General features: G+C 26.9%; 1 protein-coding gene across 4 annotated transcripts; it reads right to left on the reverse strand.

The window, feature by feature from the left end:
- Positions 1-79: 79 nt before the first annotated feature.
- Positions 80-12,929, reverse strand: LOC105677453 (phosphotriesterase-related protein-like). 4 transcript variants are annotated; one of them, XM_067350468.1, is made up of 13 exons: positions 8,959-9,251; positions 8,056-8,218; positions 7,712-7,905; positions 7,299-7,472; positions 6,649-6,828; positions 5,947-6,167; positions 3,024-5,408; positions 2,571-2,730; positions 1,983-2,173; positions 1,485-1,664; positions 834-998; positions 529-755; positions 80-300 (listed from the first exon to the last, which is right to left on the reverse strand). In XM_067350468.1, the coding sequence occupies exons 7-13, from the start codon at positions 3,055-3,057 to the stop codon at positions 163-165; spliced, it is 1,095 nt and encodes a 364-aa protein (XP_067206569.1). In that variant the 5' UTR covers positions 3,058-5,408; positions 5,947-6,167; positions 6,649-6,828; positions 7,299-7,472; positions 7,712-7,905; positions 8,056-8,218; positions 8,959-9,251; the 3' UTR covers positions 80-162. The 4 variants fall into 4 exon arrangements, with proteins under 4 accessions (XP_067206569.1, XP_067206568.1, XP_067206567.1 ...); XM_067350467.1 differs by lacking the exon at positions 8,959-9,251 and adding an exon at positions 8,754-8,926; XM_067350466.1 differs by lacking the exon at positions 8,959-9,251 and adding an exon at positions 8,302-8,717.
- Between the last annotated feature and the right edge of the window lie 23 nt (positions 12,930-12,952).

Raw genomic sequence — 12,952 nt, forward strand, 5'->3', positions numbered from 1 at the left:
GAATGATTTTAATGTTTTTGCAAAATTTTTATGTCGCAAATAAATGCAATAAACAAAATAGAAGTAAAATGAACAATAATAATGCTTGAAATATTTATTATATTGTTTTATACATCGTGCTTTACATAAGAAAAATAATATGCAAATCTTCTTGTGTGCAAATTATTGTTTCCAGCTTAGCCATCTCTTAGGATTTTCAGTGGTTAATATCGTTGTATCGTTAACTGTAAAATTCCATCTTGACATATGTGGCACAAAGTTTTTCAAAATATGAGCATATCCGAGACCGCCATAAGTGACCTTAAACATCAGTAGAATATTTTTGAGAGTTAATTGCTCAGATTACTTATAACTGAAATATTATCGTTTAAAATCCAATTATAGTTTATATATAAATTGCTTTTTATTTACCTGCCTAAATTAAAAATAGTTTAATAAATAAAATAAATAACGCATTAAAAAATAAAAATAATAACAATAAATTAAATTTATTTTGTAAAATTATTAAAAAAAAAGAAATGTACGTACCAATCTATCCTTAGTGTGAATATCATGACTTATGAGAATTCGATCCAAGTTTCCTTCATCCTTCAGTTTTGCGAAACGTTTGATACGTTGTGCGTCTGATAATATATTGTAATACTTATTTCTCATTCGACAGAAAGAATGCTCAGTACCAAACAGATCATGTTGTACGTAAGTGTGTTTAGTATCGTCCATGAATTCCATAAATTTGTCCTCGTGCCACAACGTGCCTATTAAATTTATATCATTAAGATATGACATTTTCGATATGCAACTTAGTTGAAAGTAGGAAAATGCATAGCTCTTACGATCAATGTTGGATATGGCCGCTTTTCTAGAATCACCACCGGCCTCTTGATAGAGCCTAATTACTTCCCTAAGTGCATCTTCTTCAACGCCGGGATTCAAATTCACAGGACAATGCAGTTGCGCTTGAATCTCGCCAGTGGCACGAATAGAACGTTTTTCAAACTCTAACAGTAAATTTAAAATAATGAAATATAACTGCTAAATGTTTTATTTAACGTAATAAATAAATATTAGTTAAACAATTTTATTTCTAAATTTATCATTATTAAAACATACTTTTAAACTTAATTATACAAAATAAAAATCTAAAAAAATATTGTAGAAAATATAATTTCTATTAATTTCTTATAAATTGATTAATATTTACGATATTTTGCATCACAATTATGCTCTTATAAATTGAAACATTTATTGTTTCAATTGCAATTGGTTACATATTGTTTATTCTGTCTTTTTTCATTAATATCTAAATATTTAATTGCATTAAAATGGTAGAAAAGCATTAAAAAGTATACTAAAATAAATAAACTTGTAGCGTTATTTATTCCAATTTTGCTTGCATTGTTTTATTAGCTGTTTATTTACTGCAATATCGGAAATAATAGTAAAATATATTTAACAATTTAGCAAATTGGTATGAAATTATGTACCGTGGATCGGCCAACTGCTGCCTACTTCTCCGATAAATCCTGCTTTTATCTTATTGTTAGAATCGCCAATTTGATAGGATCCTTCTATCTCGTTAGTTAGATCATTTAATAATTTATTGTATATTTCTTCGTGCGTAAAATTAAGGTTTGAGTCATTCTGCACGCTAGCAGTATAATATCCTGTCAAGTTATAAAATAAAATTACTTTAATTCTTGTGTAAACAAATTTACTTAACATTTATTTAACGTTATTATTTCTTTATTATTAATGTATTGTATTATTAACGTTATAATTATATAAATAGTGTAGTTATAATTATATTAAGTAATTTATTTATAATTTAAATTGTAAAAATAAAAATATTTTATTTGTTAATAAAAATATTTATTATAACATAAATATTAAATATGAAATAAAAGTAAAAGCTCGATTCTAAATGTGTATAATGTAAATACCCACACCGTATGATATAGCGTATATATTATATAAGCACATACCTGTTCCTGCAATTATATTAATTTTGCATTTCACACTATAATCTTGCAATTGTTTTAAATCGCGACCCAATCCGGTACTGGTATTTTCCACGATGGTTTTACCGCCTGCATTTTCGAATAAGAACAATTCATAAGGCATAATATTCGTTACATCAAAATAATTTAAACGTAAATTATTAATATTGCCATATCTGAAACAAAATGTACTTTGTTAGATATATATTTATTTAATAATTTTTTATAAAATATTTTGCATAATATAAGAAAATATTTTATAAAGCTTTTTAATTGTTGACAAGATATTCTTACAAAGAATATTTTGCAAAAACTGTGCCAGAACACACTTCAAAAAAGCGTACTTTATCATACAAATAACTTTATATAGACAAAAATATTTCCGTTATGCTTTAGATGAGTTTAGTTCAAATAACATTTCAACAACATACGTCCTTTTTGTTAAAAAACATTTTAATTAATTTTTGTTAAAGTGTTTCGTGAAAAGATTGTGAAGTTTGCAAGTTATGTCTATATATGCGCATGCTAAATATTTCGTAGAAATACAATAATAGATAATTTGAATTGACTTACGGATATCGCTTGAGTATGGAAATAATTCCAGCATGCAAAGGTACAATATAGTTGTCAAAAAAATCTGGAATTTGATCTCTATAAAACTCCGTGAAGTCGCAGGATAGATGTTCATGCGTTAGTGTTATGCCGAGACTATCAAGCTGTACAGGACCTGTTACTATATATAAAATACAAATCATAAATGCAAATAATATATACAAAGATGACTTGGAGATTGTAATGAGTAATACTGTTGCATCCAAATTTGCAGATTTTTGCAATAATTTTTATGTAGCTTTGATAGCGACATTATACAGATGTAACATTTTATGAGGAACTATCATAAGTCATGCTTTAAGTCATAATCTATCAATAGTATATGTAATTATTAAATTTGACATATATAATTTAAATTTGTAAATAGAATATTTGTGACGCATCTTGTACTTTTTAATTTTTCTTTAAACTCACCAGTCTGCACGAGTTCATTGTTGTCGTTACTCATCCTTGCTTTGGTCTCATGCAGATAGAGTTCAATAATTAAACTATTATTCTATATTCCGTTTTTAGAATCGTAATAATGCAGTAATTTTACGATGTGACGACCAAATGCACGTTCTAACACTTGTATGAATCTAATGTTATTTGCAAATTTCATTTGGAAATCATAAATTACAACTATCGCGACACGAAGCACAATATTCTAGTGTTCTTGCGGCAAATAGACGGTAGATACATGTATATGTGCAAATATTTTATTTACAACTGAAAATGAAAACAAACTAACTATCGAACTCTGTAAGAACTTTGTAATTCCAACCGAAGAGATCAAACATAATTTAACTTAAAAAAATTGACATAGAAATAAGTATTTTTTATTACGTGAAGAAAATGTAATACACTGTTGTGAAGATAAAAGCAAGCTTATTTTCTTTAAATGGAATAAAGTATGTGCGTTATCCTAAAAATGAAAGAAACAATATTCACAAATATCCGCTATTAAACATGGTAGCCCAGTAAACGAAAAAGTATTAGAAGTTTAGAAATGGAATTGAAAATTACTGAAAAAAATGGAATAAAATTCAGCATTATTGTAAATAAATTCTTTTCAATAATTTTCAATCCCATTTCTATACTTTCAATACTTTCTCGTTTACTAGGAAAAAAAACATTATTATATGGGGATGTTTTCTGTCGCTTATTTTATTAAAAAATTATATAATTATCGTCTTTTGTTATAAAATGTTTAAGTTATTCATAAATATTTTACTCATTTTTTTTTAAACTTATAATTTCATTATAAGTTATATGCAATAATACCATTGTCAAAATGAGCGTCACTGTAAATATAATGATATTTAAATTTTATTTTTTAAATATATTACTAATAATTCATGCAAAAAAAATGATTGATTTTTCCGATCCGTTACATCAGAATCCCTCCTTGAATTACTTATCTAATGTGCATTCACTTCGCATTCGGTTAGTTTTTCTTGCTGATGTTTTTTTGTTCTGATATTTTTCGTTTTTCTTTACGCGTGTAATTTCTATGAATTTTATTTAGTCAGTGTGTAAAATTAAAGTATAATTTATATGCAATTTTTTTGAGAGTTTAAAGTTTCAATAAATTTGTTACGTACTCGAATCTCTAGTCAAATTATTTTTAAAATGATGTTGCTATTCATCCACTTAAAAGTATTAATATATGTTGTACATTGCTCTGGCATGAATCACATCGCAGACTAAATTGATATAGCAAAAATGTAGTATAAATTATTATATATTATTATATTATTATTATTATTACATATCATTATATTATCAGCGATTGATCACTGATTTTAAACGTTCTTTCAGTCGCTCTTAATCTCTCCATCTCGCTTTTAATCTCTTCATGTATAATTACAATTTAAAAAATAAATAATTATTGCATTAAATACGCATAAACAAATTGTAGAAATTTATCTTACAATCGTATAATTGTCTAAGCTGCAACTTAATAAAAAAATAAAACAATTTCCTGAAAAATGGATATAATAATAATTAAAAAATATAAAAAAGAAATTCCCGAAAAATGTTTTTGAAAGCAAAAAACAAATAAAAATAAAAAAAATTTATTATTGTTTAAAAATTTTGTACTCTATTCTTTATTATCAATGTCTCATCCAATAATTAAACAATACTTTTCAATTTTACCGCAGATGTTGCATTAATGATGATAAAACAATTACGATGCAAATCGGAAACGAATTCCAGGTGCTCTTTTATGGCATGAGAGAGACATTGCTTTCAAAAATATTTTATCGCATAGTTCTAGCATGCTTTACTCATTGCTGCGACGATATCGTGCTTGCGTTTTAACAATAAACGAGTTAATTACACTACGGCGTATCCATAGTATTCTGCAGATTGAGCTGCGTCGTTTACATTTTCGTGTATATGCACTTATGATCCCGATGCAAAATTCGATTCTTATATCCACGTGCGCAATTTAGATGAGAATTGAATGCCGAGTATTTATTTGAAAAAATAATACATTATTCTAAAATTGTTGCATATTATAGACGATTACAGTTATAGTACTTAATAGCTACGGCATAAACTGTTTACAATTTTTAGGAAAAAAAAAACAATATCGCATATAGAAGAGTTGTGGTGCACTTTTCATTCATGCTTTTATGTTTTGTAAAAAAAAAATAAATTTTTTATATAAATCGATTATTAACCACGGCTTAGCCAATTTTTAGGATTTTTTATCATCATTTGTGTGATATTCTCATCTGCGAAACCACTTGCTCTCATATACGGTATAACCCATTGACCGATATAATTATATCCATGACCGACATACATTACCTCAAAAATGAATAAAATAATTTTAGTTTGTTTATTTATATAATTACTTTAACTTTACAAATATCTTAATAAATTTTTTTTTAACGATTAAATAATTTATGTTCTATATTTGTACTATTAATATAATATTGATGTAAATTAAAGATACGTGTATGACAACAAGATATCACCCGTACAGAATTTGATGTTTTTGCAACGTTGGGACAACGTTCAAATGTTCATAGAAATTAATGTTAGAAAGTCAATGTTTTATGTACTTTAAGTATAATCTGAACATTTAGATGTTATATGGAAGTCATACAACGTGTTTCAACGTTGAGCAAACGTTCATATAACGTTGTGTAAACAGCGTTGCGTGAACTTTTTGTTCTATACGGATAATTAAATAAAAGTAAAATTAAACAACACTGTCCAACAAAGTAATAAATATAGTAATATAGTAATAAAACTATAGTAATAAAAAACAAAGATAACTAATTAAATTTTTGATGTAACATCAAATAAAAAAATTGAAAGATTATCAGATTAAAAGACGTACCAGTCTGTTTTTGGTATGAATATCGTAACTCATTAATACCTGATCCAATTTCGATTCTTTTTTGAATTTTGCAATAAATTCGACACGCTCTGCATCTGACAGTATAACAGCAGTCGAATCGTGTTGATAAAAAGAACACTCGGTACCAAACATAGAGATTTGAATGTAACATTTATTATCATCTGCGAATTCCATGAGTTGTTCCTCGTTGGTCAAAGTACCTAATAAGATAATTTTATCAGTTTGTTGCAATAATAGTGTATAGACTAAATAAAAATTACAATGTTCAAAAAATATATTATGTGATCGCATGTAAAATATATTACAATATTATTTTAATTATGAACGTTATTTTAAGAAATGTATATTTGTAACGCGTGTCTTTAGCGTAAAAAGATTAAGATGTACGAAAATTTAAGGCGCTAACAATTCGTTTATAAACTAAACTTATTTCTCAATTAAATTTCTATTAAACTCGTATTGTAACTCATATTGAATAATTTTTGGTAATGTCTGAAATGTTTCAAAAGTTACACCAAACATTTTTTGAGACTGAAAAAGGTATATATATTAAAACCAACGACAATAATGACTATCTTAATGAGGATAAATTATATCAATGTCTTTTAACTTTATTTGACAAATATATGTTGGAAGCATTATTAACTATAGTAATGAAAAAAAAATTTGTGGATCTCTTACGATCAACGTGACACATAATGGCTTTGCGAGCGTTCCCTCCGGCCTCTTGATAGATACGCATTATCTCCATAGGTGCAGATGCTTTCGATCCGGATGCATTCGATCCAGGACTAAAGCTAACAGGACAATGCAATTTTTCTTGCACTTCGCCAGTTGTAGAAATAGAACGTTTTTCAAAGGCTACAAATTTACGATACAATATAAATACGATATATCATAAATACTCTTCAACATACAACAATGGGTTAAGAATTATAATTTTAAAAAATTATTTTATTTGTAAACGCATTTTTATTTGAATATAATTTTGTGAGCAACCTTAAATAAAAATAAAAAAATGTATTTTAAAAAATAATTTTGATTAAGTTTATAATTAGTTAGTAAATAATATTTAATTTATTAATAATTAAAATACTTTTCAAAAATATAAAATTTGTTCAATATGCACCCTTATTGTAATGTACTTTTTTTTTTTTTCAATCAAATAAAATATACATGTATTTTAATTTAATGTTAAAAGTGCAAAAGGATACCTCATCTTGTTTTAATTGTAATACCATAAAAAAATTATATTAATTATGTTATAAAACGATTAACTGCTTGTATGGATTATCCACAGTTTAACAGATTAAAATATGCAAGCAATGTACCATGAATTGGCCAAAAACTGCCCACTTTGCCGATAAATCCTGTTTTTATTGTGGATGTTTGATAATGTTCACGATATACAATACCTTTTTTTAATTCCGTACACATAACATTATATATACTTTCTTTTGACATATTTAGGGTTGATGCAACTTGCGTCTGAGCAACATAATATCCTGTTCAAATTAAAAAAGTGTAATAAAGTAACAATAATAATAATTCCTTAAAGAAAATTTGTCAATTACGATAATACTCAAAAACACAATTGAGGCATTGCAAACCAAAACGAATTTAATGTCAAAATTTTCAAAATTAAGTTTAATTAAATTAAATTTGTATTTAAAGTACTTAACTCGCAAAAGGCTTAAAGTACTTAACAATTACTCAGTTAGTAATAACATTCGTACAACCCTACCTGTTCCAATAATTATGTTAATATTCTGTCTTAAGGACACATTTTTCTATTTGTCCCATATGTTAGAACATCTCAAACCATGATTGCTATTTTCCACAATTGTTTTCTTATTATGTTGTCTGAACTGCAATATTTCACTTTGACTAATTATATCTTCCTTACCAAAAAATTTCAAATTGTTCATATTGCTATACCTAAATCAAAATATTGTATTAAATATTAATATTTTATATAATATATATTAATAATTTTATTTTAATAATTGAGTTGCTTGACTGTTCATGTTTGGAGCACATATGAAGAAACATTCTTCTGAGATATCAGAGATATTTAGATTGACTTACGGATATAGATTAAGATAGCCGCTACCTTTCAATGTAATTTTTGTATGATCTCTCGAAAGCTCATGCGAATACGGAGCTCGCTTAAAACAGTTGAAAAAATCGCCAAAAAGATGCTCGTGCGTTAATGTAACGCCGAGTTGATCCAGTAGTACAGGTCCTGTTACTACACAAAATGTAAATAATGTAAAAAATGTATATAGAAAAATTCTCAAAAGACTACATTGAGATATTTGAAACTGTAATTACATAGTAAAATAATTGTAGTGAAATAATTATGACGATGGCACTGTTGAATTAATTATAATTTGCATAGTTGGAAGATTTTCATAAAAATATAATTGGTGTCGAAACGAGACAAATGGTTACTGTAACTATTTGTTTTTTCAATATAATAGAAAAAATCAGTATTGAATAAGAATATAGTTTTTGATTGAGTTGAATAGATTTGAAATTTAATAAGGACTATCATAAACTGCGCACTTATATCTATGAATCGTGATCTATTTATGAATTGCAAGTTATTTATTACAATTTCGAAGCTGTCTCGTGAAATAAATAAAACAAAATTTTAAGACTTTTTTTTAAATAGAAATATATTTTTTGTACGTCGTGTATCAGTTCCTTGTATGAACATGAACCTTAATATGTAACAAAACTTGTAAAAAATGTATGAATTAAACGTATTATTTATTATATACTTTTTTTATGTTTTAATTGTCTTCAGATTTACTTGTTTTCACAAATTTATCATCTTTCACAATTTCCATCATTTTCACACTACTTAGAGACAAAGCCTTTTCAATAATTTAATTTATATTTTATATAGTACGTGTCGAATTATAATAATGCAACTAAATATATGTTTTAAAATTTAGTAAGATAAATATGTGATAAATATGTTACATTTATTACAAATAGCACGGAAATGTAAAATATATCTGATGCCGAGAAGCCGTAAATTCGAACTGCTGTGGCATCATACTAGAACACTTTCTAACTGACGATACTTCTTGTGAAGTTTGTAACGTGTATACATAGTTCATATTGACGTTAAAAATAAATATTGACATTTATTTAAGTAGCGACAAATATTAACGTTCCGATCGAGCCTTTTTAACTGAGTAAATCTTTGTAAGAATGATGTTAATGCTTTTGCACATTTTTTATATTGCAAATAAATGCAATAAACAAAATAAAAGTAAAACAAACTGTTATGATTTATCGAAGGTACAAAGAAAACGTGTGTACTCACTTGCGGTCAATCTAAGAGAGAGCTTTATTGTCGGAAACGGAAAACATACAAAAGCGCCATCGGATAGGCGTTTGCTTACTATTAGGCTACGGCGCGGGAAAAACAAATAAAAATCTTTTCGCAAATCTTTCCAACACAAACAATAATAATGCTTAAAAGATTTATTATATTGTTTTATACATCGTACTTTACATAAGAAAAGTGATATGCAAATTTTCTTGTGTGTGAATTATTGTTTCCAGCTTAGCCATCTCTTAGGATTTTCAGTGGTTAACATCGTTATATCGTTATCTGTAAAATTCCTTCTTGACATATGTGGCACAAAGTTTTTCAAAATATGAGCGTATCCGAGACCGCCAAAAGTGACCTTAAACGTCAGTAGAATATTTTTGAGAGTTAATTGCACAGATTACTTATAACTGATATTATGATCGTTTAAAATTAAATTATAATTTATATATAAATAGGTTTTTGTTTAACTGCCTAAATTAAAAATAGAATAATAAGAAAAATAAATAACGTATTAAAAAATAAATATAATAACAATAAATTAAATATATTTTGTAAAATTATAAAAAAAAAGGGGTGTACGTACCAATCTATCCTTAGTGTGAATATCATGACTTATGAGAATTCGATGTAAGTTTTCTTCTTCCTTTAGTTTTGCCAGACGTTTCATACGTTGTGCGTCTGATAATATCTTGTAATATTTATTTCTCATTCGAATAAAAGAATGCTCAGTACCAAACAGATCAAATTGTACGTAAGTGTGTTTAGTGTCGTCCATGAATTCCATAAATTTGTCCTCGTACCACAACGTGCCTATTAAATTTATATCATTAAGGTATGACAATATTTTCAATACACAACTTAGTTGAACGTAAGAAAATGCATAGCACTTACGATCAATATTGGATATGGCCGCTTTTTTAGAATCACCACCGGCCTCTTGATAGAGCCTAATTACTTCCCTAAGTGCTTCTTCCTCAACGCCGGGATTCAAATTCACAGGACAATGCAGTTGCGCTTGGATTTCGCCAGTGGCACGAATAGAACGTTTTTCAAACTCTAACAGTAAATTTAAAATAATGTAATATAACTGCTAAATGTTTTATTTAACGTAATAAATAAATATTAGTTATACAATTTTATTTCTAAATTTATTATTATTAGAACATACTTTTGAACGTAATTATATAAAATAAAAATTTTTAAGAATATTGTAGAAAATATAACTTCTATTAGATTTCTTATAAATTGATTAATATTTACGATATTTTGCAACACAATTGTGCTCTTATAAATTGAAACATCTATTGTTTCAATTGCAATTGGTTACATATTGTTTATTCTGTCTCTTTTCATTAACATCTAAATATTTTATTGCATTAAAATAATAGAAAAGCATTAAAAAGTATACTAAAATAAAAAAAACTTGCAGCGTTATTTATACCGATTCTGCTTGCACTGTTTTTTTAACTGCTTATTTACTGTAATATCGGAAATAATAGTAAAATATATTTAACAATTTAGCAAATTGGTATGTAATTATGTACCGTGGATTGGCCAATTGCTGCCTACTTCTCCGATGAATCCTGCTTTTATCTTATTGTTAGAATCGCCAATTTGATAGGATCCTTCTATCTCGTTAGTTAGATCATTTAATAATTTATTGTATATTTCTTCGTGCGTAAAATTAAGGTTTGAGTCATTCTGCACACTAGCAGTATAATATCCTGTCAAGTTATAAAATAAAGTTACTTCAATTTTTGTGTGTAATAAAATTTAATTAACATTTATTTAACGTTATCATTTTCTTATTATTAATGTATCATATTATTAACGTTATAATTATATAAATATTGTAGTTGTAATATAATTATATTATGTATTTTATTTATAAATTAGTTTGTAAAAAATAAAAATATCTTATTGGTTAATAAAAATATTTATTATAATATAAATATTAAATATAAAATAAAAGTAGAAACTCAGTTCTATACGTGTGTAATGTAAATACACACACCGTATGATACTGCGTGTATATTGTATAAGCACATACCTGTTCCTGCAATTATATTAATTCTGCATTGCAAACTATAAAAATGCAAGTTTTTTAAATTGCGACGCAAACCGTTACTACTATTTTCCACGATAGTTTTACCGCCTGCATTTTTGAATAAGGATAATTCATAAGGCATAATATCCGTTACATCAGTGTGATTGAGAGATAAATTATTAAAATCGTAAATTCTGAAAGGAAATGCATTTTGTTAGATATATATTTATTTAATAATATTTTATAAAATATTTTGCATGTTATAAATAAATATTTTATAAAGTTTTTAAATTGTTTACAAGATATTGTTACGAAGAATATTTTGCAAAACAGTGCTAGAACGCACTTTAAAAAATCATACTTTGACATACAAATAACTTCATTTAGACAAGATTATTTCCATTATGCTTTAGATGAATTGAGTTCAAATAACTTTTCAACAATATACGTCCCTTTTGTTAAAAAAAAACATTTTAATCAATTTTTGTTAAAACGTTTTGTAAAAATATTTTATATAAAGATTGTGCAGTCTGCAAGTTATGTCTATATATGCACATGCTAAATATTTTGTAAAAATGCAATAATGGATAATTTGATTTGACTCACGGATTTCGCTTCAATATGCTAAAATTCAAAGTTTCATTCTTGTCTTTATAAAACCCCGGAAGTTGAACTTTATAAAACTTCTCGGAACCGGAAGATAAATGTTCATGGGTTAGTGTTATGCCGAGACTATCAAGCTGTACAGGACCTGTTACTATATATAAGATATAAATAATAAATGCAAATAATATATACAAAGATGACTTGGAGATCGTAATGAATAATACTGTTGCATTCAAATTCGCGAGATTTTTGCAAAAATTTTTCTGTAGTTTTGATATTCAGCGACATTATACAGATGTAACATTTTATGAGGAACTATCATAAGTCATGCTTTAAGTCATAGGGCGGTATTCATAGTCCGTTCTTATATTTAAAATCGTCTTAAGCACGGACTTATATTCGCTCTCTTCGTCACACATAGATTGTGTCTGACGAAGAGAGTGAATATAAGTTCGTGCTTAAGACGATCTTGAATATAAGAACGGACTATGAATACCGCCCATAATCCATCAATAGTATATGTGATTGTAAAGTTTGACATATAATTTAAATTTGTAAGTAGAATATTTGTGACGCATCTTGTACTTTTTAATTTTTCTTTAAACTCACCAGTCTGCACGAGCTCATTGTTGTCGTTACTCATCCTTGCTTTAGTCTCACGCAAATAGAGTTCAATAATTTAACTATTATTCTATATTCCGTTTTTAGAATAATGGAGTAATTTGATGATGTGACGACTAAATACACGTTCTAACACTTGTATGAATTTAATGTTATTTTCCAATTTGACGGAAATCGTAAATTACAACTATCGCGACACGAAGCACAATATTCTAGTGTTCTCGCGGTAAATAGACGGTAAATATATGTTACGTTCTGATAGAAGTTAATTTTTGTTGGACTCGGCGATCAATGTAAACGGGCCTGACTGCACGAGCTGAGCGGCACGTTAGGACTTGCGACGGATCAGCGACTGGAAG

Source organism: Linepithema humile, chromosome 2, assembly GCF_040581485.1.
Source record: "Linepithema humile isolate Giens D197 chromosome 2, Lhum_UNIL_v1.0, whole genome shotgun sequence".
Classification (NCBI taxonomy): Eukaryota; Metazoa; Arthropoda; class Insecta; order Hymenoptera; family Formicidae; genus Linepithema; species Linepithema humile.